Source organism: Strix uralensis, chromosome 4 (genome assembly GCF_047716275.1).
Source record: "Strix uralensis isolate ZFMK-TIS-50842 chromosome 4, bStrUra1, whole genome shotgun sequence".
In the NCBI taxonomy this organism is placed as follows: domain Eukaryota; kingdom Metazoa; phylum Chordata; class Aves; order Strigiformes; family Strigidae; genus Strix; species Strix uralensis.
In genome coordinates, this window is record NC_133975.1 from 903,813 (window position 1) to 921,171 (window position 17,359).

Consider the following 17,359-nt stretch of genomic DNA (forward strand, 5'->3'; position numbering starts at 1 on the left):
GCACCCCTGGGTGTCAGTGATTTTATTTACCATTCCTGGGGTTCGCAGCACCCCCAGTTCTGGCGATTTAATTTTTCATCTCCGGGCCTTGTAACATCCCCAGATCCTGCTGCTCTGGTGATTTAATTTACCATCCCTGGGCCTTCCAACATTCCTGGTTCCCGGTGCTCGGGCATCCTTGGGTTTTGCAGCTCCTGGTGATTTAATTTACCTTCTCTGGGGTTCGCAGCACCCCCAGTTCCCAGTGCTTGGGCATCCTTGGGGATGCTGCAACATCCCTGGGTGTCATTAATTTATTTCCCCTCCCTGGAGCCCGCAGCATCCCTCACTCCCGGCGATTTAATTCCCCGCCCCCGGGGCTCGCAGCATCCCCGCTCCCCAGCTTTTCGGTAGCCCCAGGGCTCGCAGCATCCCCGTTCCGCGCCTTTTCGGTAGCCCCGGGGCTCTCAGCATCCCGGTTCCTGCAACCTCCGGACCTGCCGCGCCGAGGCGCTTCGTGTCACCTCCCGGGCAGCTCCTCCGCCCGCCGGGGAGGGCCGGGCCGGGCCGGGGCGGGGGGTGGCGATGGGGGGACCGGATCCTGCCCCGGGCTAAGCCCAGTTTGGCCTCCTCGTGCCCTATTCCCTCGCCCAGCCATGCTGCGCTGCTTGCTCCAACGAGCCAGCCACCTCCCCAACTTGGAGAAGGGGGACAAGCAAAGCGACCCGGTGGCCAGCTTGACTTTCCGAGGTGAGGGGACCCCAAATCTGGGCTGGGGTGGGCAGGATTAATCTTTTCCCAGACTCTTATCTTGCTTTTACAGCCTTCTCCAGCAAAGCCCGGTTTCTGCGGGGCGCCCGGCCAGGACGTACGTCCTGGCCGGGCGCCCCGCAGAAGCTGGGCTTTGCTAAGCTCCATCCTTGTCCTAAATCGTCACAAAATTCCCCCCCTGCACCCCGCTATCAACCGCACCGCAGCCCCCTCCATCCCCACCCTGTCCAAGGCTCCCTGGGGTGGGCTGTGGGTTTTATCGCCCTTCCTCCATCATTTTGGGGCATGAAGGGTTGTGGGGAACAGGGAGAAATTTTTCCCTGGGAGATTTTTCCCGGGGGGGGGTGGGACGGGACACGACACTTGGGGACAGTCATTTAGCGCTGCCACCCAGTGCTACGGCATCTAGAAGTGGTGGGGTGACAGGGGTGAGCCCCGACAAGGAACAAGACCCTTGGGTGCTCTCAGTTGCTTTTGTGCTTTGCTCTCATGAAGATATTTTAATTATTAATGCAAAATTGATAAAAATAATCCCTCATCTGGGGGGGTTTCCCCTTGCCCTGGGTACCGGAGGATGGAGGTCCTGGGAAGGGCGTGTTGCCTTTGCACCTCGAAAGCGCTTGCTGGAGGATGTCACTTTTTTTTTTTTTTTTTTTTTTTAGCAGACGTTTCCCGGTGGTGGAAAATGTCCATTTTTAGAAAAAAAAAAAAAAAAAAAAAAGGAAAGGAAAGGGATGAGTGGCTTCTGACCCAGCCTTTCCTGTGCTGCGCGGGGTGGGTTAGGGGGGACTGTGCTGCTGCTGGCCCCTCCCCAGCCACCTCCGTCCCCGTCGGCTCAGGGGACCCCCGGCTTCATCCCGTGGTGGGTGCTGGGTGCTCGCCCAGGGTGGCCCCCGTCCACCCGTGGCCAAGGTGGGAAGTGTCTCCCAAATCACACTCCCCAGAGCGCAGGGAGCGGGGGGAATTCCAGACCTCTACATCCCAGGAAAACGAGGCATAAGCAGGCGACGCACCTTAAATCGAGGGTGTCTGACGTCTCCCCGGCTCGGTGACCATGTCCTGGGGTGCCGTGTCAGGGCGATGGCAGCTCTGGGTCCCCCCCCCTGCCCTGGCCCCAGCCAGGCTCCCGGGAGATTTAACAGAGACTCTTTAAAACCTGAAATAGGAAAAGATTCATTGAGCAACACTAAAACAACCAAAAAAAGGAGCATATTTTGAGTGACGGCTCGGGCTCCCTGCCAGCCCGGGGTACCTATATATATCTATAGGGCCCCACAGGGCGCCCGGCTGGTGTCCCCTGGGGTTTGAGTCACCGCTATTGTTTGGCTCTTCCTTTTCCTCTTCCCCCGGTCCCTCCCGTGACGCGGCCCCTTGGGGCCCAGCGGGGCGTTTGGCCAATTTTCGGTGTGACATGAGGGTCGTGGTTTTGGGGTGCAGCCAGACCCCCCCCTCAGGCAGGGCTGGAGACCCCCACCCATCCCCAACCTTCACAGCGGCTCCTCGGGACGTCGCCCTGGGGGCTGCTTTGAACTGCTGCCGCCCAACTTGGCTCCCTGCCACGGCTGTGGTTCCACCCTTGGGGAGCAGGTGCCACCATCCCCACCCGCATCTTTTGGGGGTGTCCGTGGGTCACCCCCACCCTGCCCCACTCAGTGTGCAGGCATCCGACTGCTCGCACTGGGGCTGTGGGTCCTGTCTGGGTTGGGGTGGAAGGAGGAGGATGTCTGGGTCCCCTGTGGCACCTTCCAGCCCAAAATCCCCCCCAGAGGCCGTTGGGAGCCTCCTCCCTGCCCTGCTCGTGGGGAAACTGAGGCACGACACACCCAGATGACTTCCCCGGGGTTTTCTAGCAACACCTGTAGCAGGGTCGGGGCTCAAGGAGGGACCCTGGAGCCCGTCTGAGCACAGAGCAGGGCCTGATCCTGCTCCCGGGAGCTACGGGTGTCGCTGGAGTCTCCCAAGCCCTCCTGTGCATGGCAGGGGGGGACACCGGAATTTTGGGGTCTTCCACCCCGAAGCAACTGGTCTGACCCGCGTGTGTTGCTCCCTGCAGGTGTGAAGAAGAGGACTAAAGTAATCAAGAACAACGTGAACCCCGTATGGAACGAGGTGAGTGTGTCCCCGTCCCTGTCCCTGTCCCCGCGGGGCGCAGCCCTGGCACGGGTGGTGTGCTGGGACCCAGGTGCAAGCCCAGGAGGGTGCCCCAAGCACAAGGGGCTTGCGGGGGCCCTGGGGTGGTCACCCCGTGGGGGGTTTGGGGCTGGTCCCCATCATGAGCAGCCTCGTATCCGAAATTCTGAAATTCTGGGCAGCGGCAGTGGAGAGAGGGAGGGAGCTAGCAGCCAGCGCCACTCGAGCCTCTTCCTCTTCCATCAAGATCTTATCAGGGCTAAGCACGCACATTATAAGAAGCTGTTTAAAAATATTGCAGCTTGAGGGGAAAACAAGGGTGTTTTACTCATCAGCCTGGCCCAGGGGAGGATATTTTTGTCAGCAGCTTCTTCCTTCTAACCTGAGCTGTGCTTTCGTGGGTCAAAATTAAAAAAAAAAGGATTTTGGTGAGCAAACTAACACTGTTTCGGTGCAGAAACGCTGCGTGCCAGCTCCCATTGTTTTCTCCTTCACTTTTAATCCATGAGGAGGGGGAGGCCTTTGCCTGGGGCATGTTTTTTTTCTGTGGGTCTGCCGGGAAATTTCACTCAGGGCACACAAGATGCCAAGGGTTGGAGCTGTCAGTGCCACGATGGTGAAGCGGTTCTGGCGTTTCGGAGCCAGCGATGCCTTCGTGAGCATCGTGGTCCCTGCTGGGCGCTGAGCCGGGCTCCTCTCTCCTCCCCTCCAGGGCTTCGAGTGGGACCTGAAGGGAGCCCCCCTGGACCCGGGCGCGGAGCTCACCGTCGTCGTCAAAGACCATGAGACCGTGGGGAGAAATAGGTGGGAGACGTGTCAGGTGCCGATTGCGACCCCCCTGCCCGGCTCCTATCGCCAGCACAGCCCGTGCACGCACGTGTGCACGGCCCAGGCTTTGCACGAGGGGGCTGGGGAGGGCGGCGAGGGGGGGGTCGGGTTCTCCCCGACATTGCTCCCGGCGCTTTGCTGGTGGGAGGCAAGAGCCACATTTTTGGGCTGCTTGGCTCAACAACCAGGGAGAGAAACTGATGTTTGAGGGCGGGAAGAGCACAAGGGACCCTTGTGCCCGCTGCCACCCCCGGGGCTGCCGCAGCAGCTTGGCTGCCGCCGCCGCGAGGCCTCGGTGATGGGCGCTTGGCCCGGGAGGTGCGAGACGGCGGCCAAGCTCCTTTCCCGGCTGGCGGAGCTGGGAAGGGCGGCGTTTGCAAAACAAACAGCCCAGGGTGGTTTCCTTCCTCACAGCAGCTCCTGGTGCCCCTCACTCCAGGGGTTGGGGTCTTCCTCCCTGCAGTGGTTGCGTGAGGAAGAAGAGTGAGAGCAGGTGGTGATGCCAAACCCAGCCCCGGGACACCCCACCTGGCCACCCCCCAGAAACCCATGTCTGCTCATGGGGCTCCTTTGGCCCCGATCGCTGCTTGCACGGGGAAAAAAAATATAGGAAGTAATTTATTTTTGGGCAGCGGAGGGTGGGAACCCGCTGCCCTGCTCTGGCTGGGACGGGGAGGATGGCCCTGGTGTGAAGGATCCTGTTTCCAGGGCTGGAGCCGATGCTGGATTCGCTCTTGGGCCGGAGGCCAAGGGAGGTGGAAATTGGGTCCGGTCCAGCTCGGTGGCGTCGTGCGATTTTATAAATAGAGGAGGACGGGAGAAGGGTCCCGGCTCCTGGCGCAGGGAGATTTCGTCTGCCTGTGTGGGGAGCAGCAGGGACCGCCATGTTCTCGTGAAGGGTCCCCTCTCCATCGCGAAGGTCATGGTGGAGTTTTGCTTTTCCTTCCTTGGAGAAACTACCAACCTGGACAGGTTGTCCCGGACCTTGCACTTGGCCTTGTTGAACCTCATAAAGTTCACATGGTCCCACTTCTCGGGCTTGTCTAGGTCCCCCTGGACGACATCACATCCCTCGAGTGAATCACTTGCACCTCTCAGCTCGGTGTCATCTCCAAAGTTGCTGGGGGCACGTTCAGTCTCACTGTGGGTGGGTTTGCACCAGTCACGGCTCCTTGGCCCCTTCCCCTCCTGACCCCCCTGTTGCTCTTCACCCGCAGGTTTTTGGGAGAAGCCCGAGTGCCCCTGCGCGATGTCCTCTCCTCCCCCAGCCTGGCGGCCTCCTACAACCTCCCCTTGCTGGACACCAAGAAGCAGAGCACCGGGGTGAGTCCCTGTGCGGGGACCAGTGAGACCAGTTTAGGTAATGTCCCTGCCAGCTGCAGCTCCCAGTTCGAGACCAGTTTGAGCACTGTCCCTCTCAGCTGCAGCTCCCAGTTTGAGACCAGTTTAAGCAATGTCCATACCAGTTGCAGCTCCCAGTTCAAGACCAGTTTGAGCAACATCCTTACCAGTTGTAGCTCCCAGTTGGACACCAATTGTCCCATCCTGGACTCTTTGCCTTTGAGCTTTACCTTTCAGGGACCAAAATCAGCAGCTCGGGGAGGGGGCCAGCAGGAAGCTGCGAGGTCTGTGCTGGGGGACTCACCTCCTCCACCCCGTGTCCCCCTCTTCTCCCTGTCTTGGAGGTTGGGGAGAGCTTTGCTGGGGACAGCCCAGTGCTTTACTGGGGACACCCAGGTCCTTTGCTGGGGACACCCCAGCAGCAGATGGGTCAAACCTCTTCTCAGGGCAGACATTGGCAGTGGCTGGAGCCCCTTCACCTCTGGGACAGGGGTGTCTGTGCTGGGGGCCAGGGGGCTCACCACACCTCGTAACCCATTAAATCTCACACCTCCCTTCCCACAGCTCCCCTCTTCTTGAGCCTTTCCCTGGCTCTGCCTCGGCATCTCCCTCCCTCCCGCTCCCTTCCTGGATGATGCAGCGTCCGGCCCTGGCTCAGCCTGGCCTGGGGCTGCCATCTAGTGGGACGGGGACCAGGTGATCACCCCGCTGGGCCCCCGCACGTCCCTGCTGCCCCCATGGGCCCTGGGATCCCCCTCCCTGCCATCTCCCTGCTCTGTCCTTTTTTTCGGCCACATCCCCCACGCCTGGGCAGAACATCGCCAGTGGCATCTGGCACCAAGGCTCAGACCCCGGGAGAGTGTTTCTGGACACCCATATATTTGTTATTTCTTTTTTTTCCAGGCTTTCCTCATCCTACAAGTGTCCTACATTCCCCCGCCAGGAGCTGCCCCCCTCTTCCCCCCTCCAGCCCCCCCTGAGCCAGTGCCAGCTGCTTCTGAGCCTGACACAGTCACCGGTAACCAGAAATCTTCACGTGCAGCACCAGGGGGGATGTGTCCCCTGGTAGCATCACGTTTGTCCCACTCAGATCCCTCACCCTACGGTCCCACAGCGCCCAGTCCCACGTTGCCGCATCCTCCATCTCCTTCCTCGCCCCGCGCAGAGACGGCTGGAGAGGAGGAGACGGAGGATCAGGCAGCAACGGGGGATGAGACGGAGCCCTCCTCCTCCTCTGGGCCGCCGGGGTCTGAGCCCCCCTCGCTGCCCCGCAAGCCCCCCGTGCACCACGTCCAGGGGTTGAAGCGGAGGAGGAGCTCACCCAAAAAGCCTCTTTCCAACAAGCCGCAGGATTTCCAGGTGAGACGAGGCTGGTGGGGATGAGCTGCTCCCCTTGAACCCACCTCCCCAAAGCCCCCCAACCTGTCGCTACAGGGGGTTCATCACCTGAGAAGTGTCTGTCCCAGGGTAGGACTGACCCCACTGACTCCCTGCCCTGTCCCCCCTCCCGTTCTAGATCAGGGTGAGGGTCATCGAGGGCCGGCAGCTCCCCGGGGTCAACATCAGGCCCGTGGTGAAGGTGACGGCCGCTGGGCAGACCAAGAGGACCAGGATACGCAAAGGCAACAGCCCCTTCTTTGACGAGGTGAGAGGGGGTGTCTCTGCTCCAGGTGTGCCCAGGGGTGTCAAGGAAGTCTCGGGAGCATTATGGGTTGGGGTCCTGAGTGGTGGGAACCCTGGTGCAGCCCAGAGGCTGGGATGTGTGGCGATGGGGACTGCAATGGGAGGGAAGCTGAGGCAGCGGCAGGGAGCCCTTTGGCAGGTCCAGCATCCTCTGCCTTCGTGCAGGGCCCACCTCGGTCACCTTCTGGAGGTGACACACACATCCCAGAGCCACCAGTAGCATCCCAGTGGCATGTCCTGGGCAGGGGTGGGCAACGTGGCTGGGTGTGCAGGATGGGTACGCTCAGACAGCCACAGGTGATGTCCCCAGCCCTGACCCCGAAGTGTCCTTCAAGCCTGACTCTTGGGATGTCCCCAAAGTCCCCTTCAACCCACCCTGTGCTTATTTAGAGACCCCCAGGAGAGTCCCTTGGGATGTCTTTTGCAAAGTAGCCCAGCAAAAGCCAACTGGAGGATGTTGCTCATTGGGGTGCACCAGCTTCACTCAGCACAGCCCTTTTGGGGGGCTGTTGCTATTAATGGGGTGGGGTCCCTCCTAACAGGAGGCTTCAGCCTATGGGGTCGAGGGCACGGGAGAGGCTGGGAGGTGCGAACATGCCCTGGGGGGAGGCTGGGGCAGACAGCAGCCTTGCACCCTCACCCCTCTTTCCTACAGACCTTCTTCTTCAACGTCTTCGAGTCACCGGCTGAGCTGTTCGACGCACCCATCTTCATCACGGTGAGCTTCAGCAAATGTCCACCCTGCCCCAAACATCCCCCCTTCCCCTCCCCACAGTGCCCTGGGAAACGTCCCCCCTATTTCCCACACTGGCATGCAGCGGGGTCCTCCAAGCTGCCAGGATTTGTTGCTGGATTTACCACTTTTCCTTATTTTCATCCCGCAGGTTGTGGACTCTCGGTCTTTCCGGACAGACTCAGTGATCGGGGAGTTTCGGGTAAGGCCACCCCACCCTCTCTCCTCTTCCCCCCTGTTTTCTGCCACGCTGGCCCATGGGGTGAACGCTGGCATTTCTTTTTTATTTTATTACACAGATGGATGTGGAGACCGTTTACTCCGAGCCAAGTGAGCCCAACGGGTGGTTGGGGTCTGGGCCAAGGTCACCTCCTGTGGCTGGGGGCGGGGGTCACTCTGGGGAACCCTTTTTTTAGGACCAAACATAGGGAAAATGCACACACACATTGCAGCTCTCCCATATATGACCCCAGACGTGTCCCTATATCCATCATCGCCTCCCATTTCTCTTCCCTTTCCCAAGACATGTGTCCTTGAGGCTTTCAAGTCATCGTGCCACTGGCTCGCCGGCAGAAAACCCCACCAGCACAGCCCAGCTTGCTTTTTTTCCTCTTGAGTCTGGCTCATTATTTTTTTATCTATTATTTAATCTCGAAGAAGGTAAAATAATGTTTAGAAAAAAATTCCTACCCTGATCACTGCAGGGAAAAGCCTCCTAATTTTAGCTGCAAAGAGTTAAGACTTACAAGGCAAATCCCTTCATACGATGATTTGCCTTTTGGTCAGCCCTGAAGTGGTCAGGCTCTTGGACTAGATGATCATTGTAGGTCCCTTCCAACTGAATCATAGAATTATTTAGATTGGAAAAGACCTTTAAGATCGTCGAGTCCAACCATAAACCTATTCTATTCTACTCTACTCTATGTAAAAGGAACATAGTATTTATTATAAAAACCCCACCCAACAGCATCCTTGAGGCCATCTCTCTGTGTGTTCGAGAACCAGCAAATGGGTCTCAGTCTCTTTTCTCCCCTAGAACACGCTTTCCTCAGAAAATGGCTGCTGCTCTCTGACCCGGAGGACTTCTCCGCGGGGGCCAAGGGCTATCTGAAAGTCAGCCTGTTTGTGCTGGGGCCTGGAGATGAAGCTCCTGTGAGTATCACCCCGGCTGCGATGGGGGGACCTTCCAACCATGCTGCCTCACCACCCTGGGCCATCAAACCCCATGCCTGTTCCCAGCTGCAGCTTCGATCTTCCTCCATTTTGGGGGCAAGGTGCTGGATTTTGGGGTCTTGCTGCTCATTTCAGGACTTTTGAGAAGCTTGGTTGTGTTCTCCTCTTGTCCTGTTGTCCTGCAGCTGGAGAAGAAGGAGGTCTCTGAAGACAAGGAAGACATCGAGGGCAACCTCCTGCGCCCTACGGGGGTCACCTTGAGAGGGGCTCACTTCTGCCTGAAAATCTTCAAAGCTGAAGACTTACCCCAGAGTAAGTGTTGCCTTTGCTGGGCTGGAGTGCGCTGGATCCGGCCCTTGGTGTTGCAGCAGGTTGCAACGTGCCGGAGAGGACTAAGGGCACAGATAAGGAAACTTTATCCATTGCCTTGGTCCGAAGACCTTGTAGATACTGGTCAGTCGTAATGTACTGGGAGATAAGTGTTTTACTGGTGCAAACTGGTTTTACCCTCCTGCTCCTCCCCACCTGGCTCAATGGAGATGCACAGCCTGTGTGGAGAGCTGGAGCCATCGGACAACGTGTGATTCCGTGAGCTTTCAGCATCTCCTTCTCCTCGCAGTGGATGACGCCGTCATGGACAATGTCAGGCAGATCTTCGGCTTCGAGAGCAACAGGAAGAACCTGGTCGATCCCTTCGTGGAAGTCAGCTTCGCAGGCAAGACGGTGAGTGGCCGAGGCAGGGCAGCACCCCCCTGGACCCTGGGCTGGGACGGCAGCTGCGCACAGGGAAAATTTGGTCCTGGAATGGGGAAAATTTGGTCCTTTGCTTTGCTGGAGTGTTTGCAACAGTCCCATCAGCCCTTGTCACACCTTGTCCTCTTCCCCAGTGTCCTGAAGCTGGGGGCTGAGGGCAGCCCGGCCGATGTCCCCAGGCCTGTCCCCATGTGCATGGCACGCTTGGAGCCGAGCGATGCCACTGGACACGGCGTGCCGGCCCGCACCGCAGCAATTTCTTCACTGGGCTCTTCGTGGTGCTGTTGCATTAGAAATGGGGATGGAGAGGCTGAGCTCCCAGGGAAGGGAGATAGTGCAGCAGCGGAGGGTTGTGCTGCTCTTCTTGGCGCTGCCTGCAGCCAGCAGCTGCTGTCCCCACGCCACCGAATGTCCCCCCATGACCAGCCAGGGTGTGTAGGTGGCGCTGGTGGCTTTGCGGAGCCCTATCCCACTCCTGTTGCTGCCGGGTCTCCTTTGCCAAGCGATACACCCACGAGCTGCCGCTTGTCTTTTGATCCGCAGCGACATGAAAGGGCTGAAAGTTTCCTCTGCCCATAAATCTTCCCCTGGGGACAGTGCACGGTGGGGGCAGAGGGTCAGGGCATTATTCTGAGCAACCATAGGGAGAAGAGGGGGGGTTCTGGTGGTCCCGGGAGGGTAAGATCCCCGAGCAGCCCACAGCATCCTCTGCCTCATGCACAAAGGGGTTTACCCACACGATGTGGAGGCCCACGGGGTCACCCATCGAACAGGGTCTGTATTTTGGGGATCTGAGACCTCCCAGCTCCGTGGACTTGCTGAAGGCAAAGTGCAGCGCTGACTTTTCACCCTGCCCCTTCTCCCACCTCCAGCTCTACTCCAGGATCCTGGAGAAGAACGCCAACCCGCAGTGGAACCAGCGCCTGACGCTGCCGGCGATGGTGAGCGCGGGTGCCCCCGCAGCCCCCCACCCGCCCAACCCCACCACCACTCACCCGTCCTCTCCCTGCCTCTTTTCCCAGTTCCCTTCCATGTGCGAGAAGATGAGGATCCGGGTGACTGACTGGTGAGCAGGGAGGGGGCTTGCTGTGGGGGCTGCCTGTGGGGTAAACTGAGCTGGAGGAGCGGGACGGGGAGGGTGAGACCCCCAGGCAAACCCCTCCCGGGTTCACGGTGTGACAGCATCGCGGGTTGTGTTGCAGGGACCGTCTGACGCACAACGATATCATCGGCACCGCCTACCTCTGCATGTCCAAGATTTCCGCCCCTGGCGGGGAGCTGGAGGGTAAGGGGGGGGCAGCAGGATGGGATTTGGGGTGCATGGCTGTGGAAGAGCACCGCATGCTCGTGGCTGGAGGTTGGTGTTGGCTTGGAGAGGGTGTCACGGCCGCCATGGTCCCTGCCCGGTCGCCGGCGCTGGGGGAGACGTGGGATGGGGTGCTGGGGGTTGCTCCGTCCTGTGGTCTGTTTTCTGGTTGGACCTCACCCCTCCTGGTTTGTGGTTCTGAAGATCTTCAGGGCTTCCCAGGGGCGTTGGGATGGGGTTGGTGCAGGGTTGGGAGATTTTGCTTCCTCTTTTCCTTGAGCGGAGGTGGCTGCAGTCCCCTGTGCAGTTGGTGACAGGCAGCAGAGTCACCGGTGCCGGCAGATGCCACGACCCACCCGTGTGTGCCCCTCCTTAGGTGGCTGTCACGGGGTGGGGGTTCAGCTCCAGCTTGTGCTGAGGGTGCTGTTTCAACTCCCAGGGGTTTTCCAAAGAGAAGGCTGAGGGGAGACCTCATCACTCTACAGCTCCCTGAAAGGACGTTGTAGAGAGGTTGGTGCTGGTCTCTTCTCACAGGTGATTAGTGACAGAACAAGAGGGAACGGCTTTAAACTGCAACAGGGGAGGGTCAGACTGGACAGGAGGAAAAAATGTTTCCCAGCAAGAGTGGTCAGAGAGTGGAATAGGCTGCCCAGGGAGGGGTGGAGTCCCCATCCCTGGGTGTGTTTAAGGGTCATTTGGATGAGCTGTGGGGGGATGTGGGGTAGGGGAGAACTTTGTAGAGTCGGGCTGAGGGTTGGACTTGATGATCCCGAGGGGCTTTTCTGACCTGAAGGATTCTGGGATTCTGATTCTGTAAAAGAAAGGACCACTGCAGCGGTGCTGGCAGGGATGAGCTGGGTGACACTGCCTGTGTGACCTGTGCCAAGCAGGGACCTGGGACACGACTAGGGGGCTACTGAGAGCCAGAGCAGGGCCAGGAGCAGTGCCTGCCCTAACCTGCATGAGCATCTCCTGCTGCTAACGAGCTTCGGTGGCATCTGCAGCCCCATCGGGGCTCCCCTCGCTCTGCTCCCTTTGCTTTGTGCATCTCACAGACTCTCGGGTACCCTTCAACCCCCTGCCCCATCACGAGCATCTCCGTGCCTTACGGATGCAGGACAGGGCTAGCAGCAGCCCTCTGGACATCAGCCTGGTGCAAAGCTGTAGCCACACGTCCTGCTGCCCGTGTCCCCCGCCCAGTGCTGCCCGGCTGTGCATGCAGGCATGGAGTTGGGGTGCAGCACTGTTCTTCACCAAGGTGCTTGTGTGTCCAGCCCCCATCTTCCCCAGTTAAAGTGCAGCTCCTGGGCTGGTCTGGGGAGAGAGAGAGAGGCTGGGGAGGGAGGAGGAGGAGGCTGCCAGGGGTCTGCCCTGGGCACACCCCACCCCACCGCTCAGACCTGCTGGATCCCGAGGAGGTGCCGGGCAACTGCAGCTCCATCCAGCTTTTGCAGCCCACGGAGCATCCTCCAGGGATTCTCAAATCCTTCTGTTTCACACCAATCCCACAGCCTCTGGAAGGGTGATCGGGCTACATAACTACCTCCCCCTTTCTCTCTCTGTCTCTCCAGTGTCTGTTGGCACCAAAAGCCCATGAGAGTATCCACCCTTGTTTCCCATAACCCTCCATCCTTCCTCCACTCTCCCCTGCCAGCCTTTCCTAACCTCTCTCCATTTCTTTGTGCCTCAGATGAGTTTCCTGCTCTCGCGAAGCCTCTGAAAGCAGCAGACCGTACGTCCCCTTAGCCTCTCAGTTTGCAGTCGCCGCTTGGTAACTGTTTTGTGCTGGTTCAGCTCCAGTCAGGGCCAGAGCCTGGGCTGCGTCATGCCTGGGCACCTTGGTGGGAAGAGGGGACGTCTCCAGCACGGCCTCCCCCTGCCCTGAGGGAGCGGGGAAAGGGCTCTGCTGCCCTTCCCCACAGCGGGTTTGGGGTGTCTGTGTTGGGCAGCGGTGGCTTTGTGGTCTGGTGGGTGCTGAGCCCGCTGTGCACAGCGAGCAGCTGGCTCGGGAGCTCAGAGCAGGACCCTGCGAATGATTTCTGCCCCTTCACCACTCCTTCTGCTCAAGGTTTCATAAAAATGAGTCATCCTCTTCCGAGCACTCTCTTCCTGCTTGAAGGGGAGCATGGGGCCAGCTCCTTGGCTGGTGTAAATCTGGTACACTGGTTCATACCAGCAAAGCGATGCTCTCCTTCTCTGGGGACCCTTCCTGGGACTGGGAAGCTCTGTGCCCCCCACTCAGCCCCACACCCCCCTTGTCTTTCTCCGGCAAAAAGGTAAGCTGTCGTAGGACTCAAAGAGGGTGAAAAACTGCAGCATTTTGGTGGCCTCCAGCTGCATGCGTGTGGACTCCATGGTCCTGCAGTGAAGCCCCATGGGACATGTCCCCAAGGTGCCTTCGGGACTCTCTAACGGCTCTTTTCCCCTGCGGTCCCCAGCGGACGATGGGCTCGGGTTCCTGCCGACCTTCGGTCCCTGCTATATCAACCTCTACGGCAGCCCCCGGGAGTTCACCGGCTTCCCTGACCCTTACGAGACGCTCAATTTGGGAAAGGTGATGTCGGCTTCTTTCCAGCACAACCTAAACTAAACTACCACCCCTCCTTGGCAAAAAAAAGCTGCTATTAACCCAAACTGGCTTTGTTATTAGGAGCCTGCGCTGTGTTTTCTCCCCCTGGCTATTCCCGCTGGCTAAACACCTCCTGATACCGCTCTGCTGCCCAAACGCTCTCTACCTTCGAAGCGCTTGCAGAAATACTTTGCCCGATCTCGCTCCTCCGCGATGAAGCCCACTGAAAGCAAGGCAGAGCTCGCCTGCGGGGAGGGGGCACCAGGGTCCTGACGCCTGTCCCTGGTCTCCCCCAAGGGCGAGGGTGTCGCGTATCGCGGCAGGATGCTGGTGGAGCTGGAGACCAAACTGGTGGAGCACGTGGAGCAGAAGGTGGAGGACATTTCCGCGGATGACATCCTGCGGGTGGAGGTAACGCGGTCTCTGTGGGGCACCTGACCCTGCAGGCTGTGGGGTTGGCCCTCTGGTGGCATGGCATGTGGGGCACTGGGAAAGGGGCAGGAGTGTTGGTCCTGGGTGGGTGATGTCCCATGAGCGGCGGGGTGGTCGGTGAGCTCCTGGAGGGTGTCTCCTGTGGCGTTTCCACCCCAAGGTGTCCAATTTGCTCTGTCTGAGCTGCTGTACGGTAGCGAGCAGGCCACAGTGAACAAGATGTGCCAGGGCAGGGTCAGACTGGCTCTTAGGAAGGATTTCTTTGCAGAAGGGGTTGTTGGGCGTTGGAATGGGCTGCCCAGGGCAGGGGGGGAGTCCCCATCCCTGGAGGGGTTGAAGAGTTGGGTTGACGCAGCGCTGAGGGATCTGGTGGAGTTGAGAACGGTCAGGGTGAGGTTCATGGTTGGGCTGGAGGAGCTTCAAGGGCTTTTCCAACTGAGATGATTCTGGGATTCTGTGGAGAGGCAGGAGATTTGCTTCAACTCAGGCACTGTCACAGATATTCTCCTTTTGCTCATTTCTTCAGGTTTAAACTGCGTTTTTTATGGAAAGTTCTAGCCTTCTCCTTCATCAGGTTTCTTCTAAATATCTCACCCTAAATTTCCTCGCTACAATTTATGCTTTTCTTCCCTGCGATAAACTTTTCCATCTTGGAGGCCTCGCTGAGCTGGCGTGTGCCGGGGTACCAGAGGGTCTGTGTGTAGGAGAGTGGTGCTGGTGTCTCCTCTATGGACACAGTCCCGTGTCTGTTGCAGAAGTACCTGCGCCGTCGGAAGTATTCCCTCTTCGCTGCCTTCTACTCAGCCACCATGCTCCAAGATGTGGACGACGCCATCCAGTTTGAGGTCAGCATCGGCAACTACGGCAACAAATTTGACAACACGTGCCTGCCCTTGGCCTCCACCACACAGTACAGCCGGGCCGTGTTTGATGGTGAGCATCACGGGGGTGACCGAGCACTGGGCCGGGCTGCCCGGGGAGGGTGTGGAGATATTCAAAACCCAACTGGATGTGGTCCTGGACAACCTGCTCCAGGTGATCCTGCTTGGAGCAGATGACCTCCAGAAGTCCTTGGTACCTCAATCATGCTGTGAAGGAGTAATATGTGGCTGGGGGAAGCCAGGACTAATTCTCTCAGCTCTGTGCTGGCTTGAAGTGGTTTTTGGGCAGCACGTCGGTGCTAACGGTGCCCATTTCTCTTCAAGGGAGAGACGGTGCTTTGGGGTGGCCTTTCCCTGGCTCCTGTGGGGCTCTCGCTCTGGTGTGAGATGTCCTCACCCCACTCGGGTGGTTCTGCTGGTTTCTGGCCTCAGTGCTCTGCAGGAGCTGCTGTGGCTATGGAGGTTGACGCACATCCCTTAGGACCTTGGTGTGCATTGCTCTGTTGCACGTGGGTTTGGGGAGCATAATTCCCATCCTCTTGCTCCAAAAGAGACCCAGAGATGAGCTTCTGCCCAAGGCAAAATGCTGCACTGTCCCCCTTCATCTCTGCTCTGGCCCTGAGGAGTGGGGTCCCCCGTCACCCCAATATCACGAGCTCACCAGCGTGCTGTGCCCTCCAGGTTGCCAGTATTACTACCTGCCCTGGGGCAACGTGAAGCCCGTGGTGGTGTTGTCATCCTACTGGGAGGATATCAGCTACCGGACTGATGCTCAGAATCTGCTCCACTCTGCGGCTGACAGGCTGGTGAGTGCCGTGGTGGCAAGGAGCATCATCCACCTCCTTTCTGCATCCTGCCTGGGGGGACAGGGAGGGGACAACTACCTGAAAGGAGGGTGCAGAGAGGGGGGATGAGTCTCTTGAGCCAAGGAACCAGCGGCAGGACAAGAGGGAATGGCCTCAAGCTGCGCCAGGGCAGGGTCAGACTGGCTCTTAGGAAGGATTTCTTTGCAGAAGGGGTTGTTGGGCGTTGGAATGGGCTGCCCAGGGCAGGGGGGGAGTCCCCATCCCTGGAGGGGTTGAAGAGTCGGGTTGACCCAGCGCTGAGGGACCTGGTGGAGTTGGGAACGGTCAGGGTGAGGTTCATGGTTGGGCTGGAGGAGCTTCAAGGGCTTTTCCAACCTCAATGATTCTGGGATTCTGTGATTCTGTGACAGGGGCCATCTCCAGGCTGGGTCAGGTTTGGGGTTTGGTGACTCTTGTGCTGTGGAGGGGAAATCTGTCAGCGTCCTGGGTGCCCCGCTCAGCCTGTGGGGTGGTGGAGGGAAAGGGACCACCCTCATCCTTGCTGGGGTGACAGGGGTGTGTGAACACAGTGCTTTGCCGTGCCCCCCACCTGCCTACTGGTGCAGGCGCAGGAGGCGAGGACCTTCCTTCAGCTCCTGAGCTATTTATGGAATTTCTTGCTGTATTTCATTGTTGTTTCCCCTGGAGCTCCAAGAGGAGCAAAACCAGAGGTGCAGAACGCTGGTGGGACCCAGGCCGGTATTTCTGATCATAGGGAGCAGCCCCAGGAGCTCGCTAGGAGGCTCCTGTATGTGGGGTGGAGTGGGGAGCCCCGGGGGCCCTGCTGTGCAGCTCCTCTTCCCCATTTATCATACAGGAAGAAAACCTGGAGAAGATCCACCTTGCTCTCAAGGCCAACCGCTTGCCGAGTGAGCTGGATACCCTGGGTGCCCAGCTGATGGATGACATCATCGCCGACTGCAGGTATTTTCTGCTGGTTTTGACTGTGAGCCTTTTCATGCTGTTTATTGCGAGAGCACTTATTTATCTTGGAAGGGACCACTTCTTTTTTTTTTTAATTATTTTTATTTTCTCTGAAAAACGCCAGTCCTTTGCTAATGTTTGCTTCAAACGTTGCTGAGCCAAGGCACGGAGTTGAAAAGGTGACATTTAAGGCAAGTCATAAATTTCCAGCCTTTATGCGAGGGCAGCAGCGTGGCTCACCTGAATGAGCATCATTGTGTCAGGGCAGGAGCTGGAGCCAGCCCAGCCGGAGGGACGGTGGGACTTGTGGATTGAGGAGCCACCGATGGGGCTTCCCCGTTGAGTCTGCGTAGGAGGCACCCGTGCGGAGCCCCCAAAGGGGCGGTTTGGCTGTGCAATGGGTGTTGTGTGTTTGATGGCTGGACTGGGGGATGGGGATGTCGTGGGGCTGGATAGCACAGCCAACCCACCATCCCCGTGGGCAGCACCACCAGTACTTGCTGCTGCTTTGCCTTTCTAAACACTTGAACATTGGTTCAAGGGGGGCTGGCACGGTGCCACGGGCTTTCCCTCCATGAAGCCTCTTTTTTCGGGCTGGATTGCGCTTTGTGGGGGCGAAGAGCCATTCCAGGGAGCATCGCTGTGGTATGACCACAGCGTTTTATCCCACAGCTCAGCCCTCAGGAAGGTGTTTCAGGGAACTGACCTCACCAGGGTCTTTGGGCCGTGGTTCCCCTTCAAGTATGTCCGTGAAGATGATCTCCAACCCCCGTCCCATGCCCATGCCTGGCCACACAGTTGTCCTGCAGCAGCCCCATGCCATCATTTGGGGAAGGGCAGTAGCAGGATCTTTGATGTATTTTTAGCCCTGGCAAGCCCTTGCCAAGGGGAATTAAGAGACCTGCTGTGTCTCTTGGAGCTTTCTTGCCTTGGGAGGTAGGTGGAGAACAGCTGAGCTGTGGAGAGGGCCCTGCACTGGGCTGGGACACCACAATGGTGGCAACTGGTGGC

At 58.7% G+C, this 17,359-nt stretch overlaps 1 protein-coding gene across 9 annotated transcripts in view; it reads left to right on the forward strand.

The window, feature by feature from the left end:
- Window positions 1–17,359, forward strand: part of DYSF (dysferlin) — a 104,272-nt gene that overhangs the window by 2,446 nt on the left and 84,467 nt on the right. For 2 of the 9 annotated variants that reach the window (XM_074865381.1, XM_074865386.1), the window contains exons 1-21: window positions 636–729; window positions 2,804–2,859; window positions 3,593–3,684; window positions 4,926–5,031; window positions 5,953–6,067; window positions 6,215–6,408; window positions 6,566–6,694; window positions 7,388–7,450; window positions 7,617–7,667; window positions 7,765–7,795; window positions 8,502–8,617; window positions 8,824–8,950; window positions 9,258–9,361; window positions 10,264–10,332; window positions 10,414–10,457; window positions 10,594–10,676; window positions 13,136–13,251; window positions 13,564–13,677; window positions 14,454–14,631; window positions 15,261–15,385; window positions 16,242–16,348. In XM_074865381.1, coding sequence (XP_074721482.1) covers window positions 636–729; window positions 2,804–2,859; window positions 3,593–3,684; window positions 4,926–5,031; window positions 5,953–6,067; window positions 6,215–6,408; window positions 6,566–6,694; window positions 7,388–7,450; window positions 7,617–7,667; window positions 7,765–7,795; window positions 8,502–8,617; window positions 8,824–8,950; window positions 9,258–9,361; window positions 10,264–10,332; window positions 10,414–10,457; window positions 10,594–10,676; window positions 13,136–13,251; window positions 13,564–13,677; window positions 14,454–14,631; window positions 15,261–15,385; window positions 16,242–16,348 — 2,114 coding nt within the window. Of the gene's footprint in view, window positions 1–635; window positions 730–2,803; window positions 2,860–3,592; window positions 3,685–4,925; window positions 5,032–5,952; window positions 6,409–6,565; window positions 6,695–7,387; window positions 7,451–7,616; window positions 7,668–7,764; window positions 7,796–8,501; window positions 8,618–8,823; window positions 8,951–9,257; window positions 9,362–10,263; window positions 10,333–10,413; window positions 10,458–10,593; window positions 10,677–12,387; window positions 12,430–13,135; window positions 13,252–13,563; window positions 13,678–14,453; window positions 14,632–15,260; window positions 15,386–16,241; window positions 16,349–17,359 lie in introns of those variants that run through there. The other 7 variants (XM_074865382.1, XM_074865387.1, XM_074865378.1 and 4 more) reach the window with 4 other exon arrangements.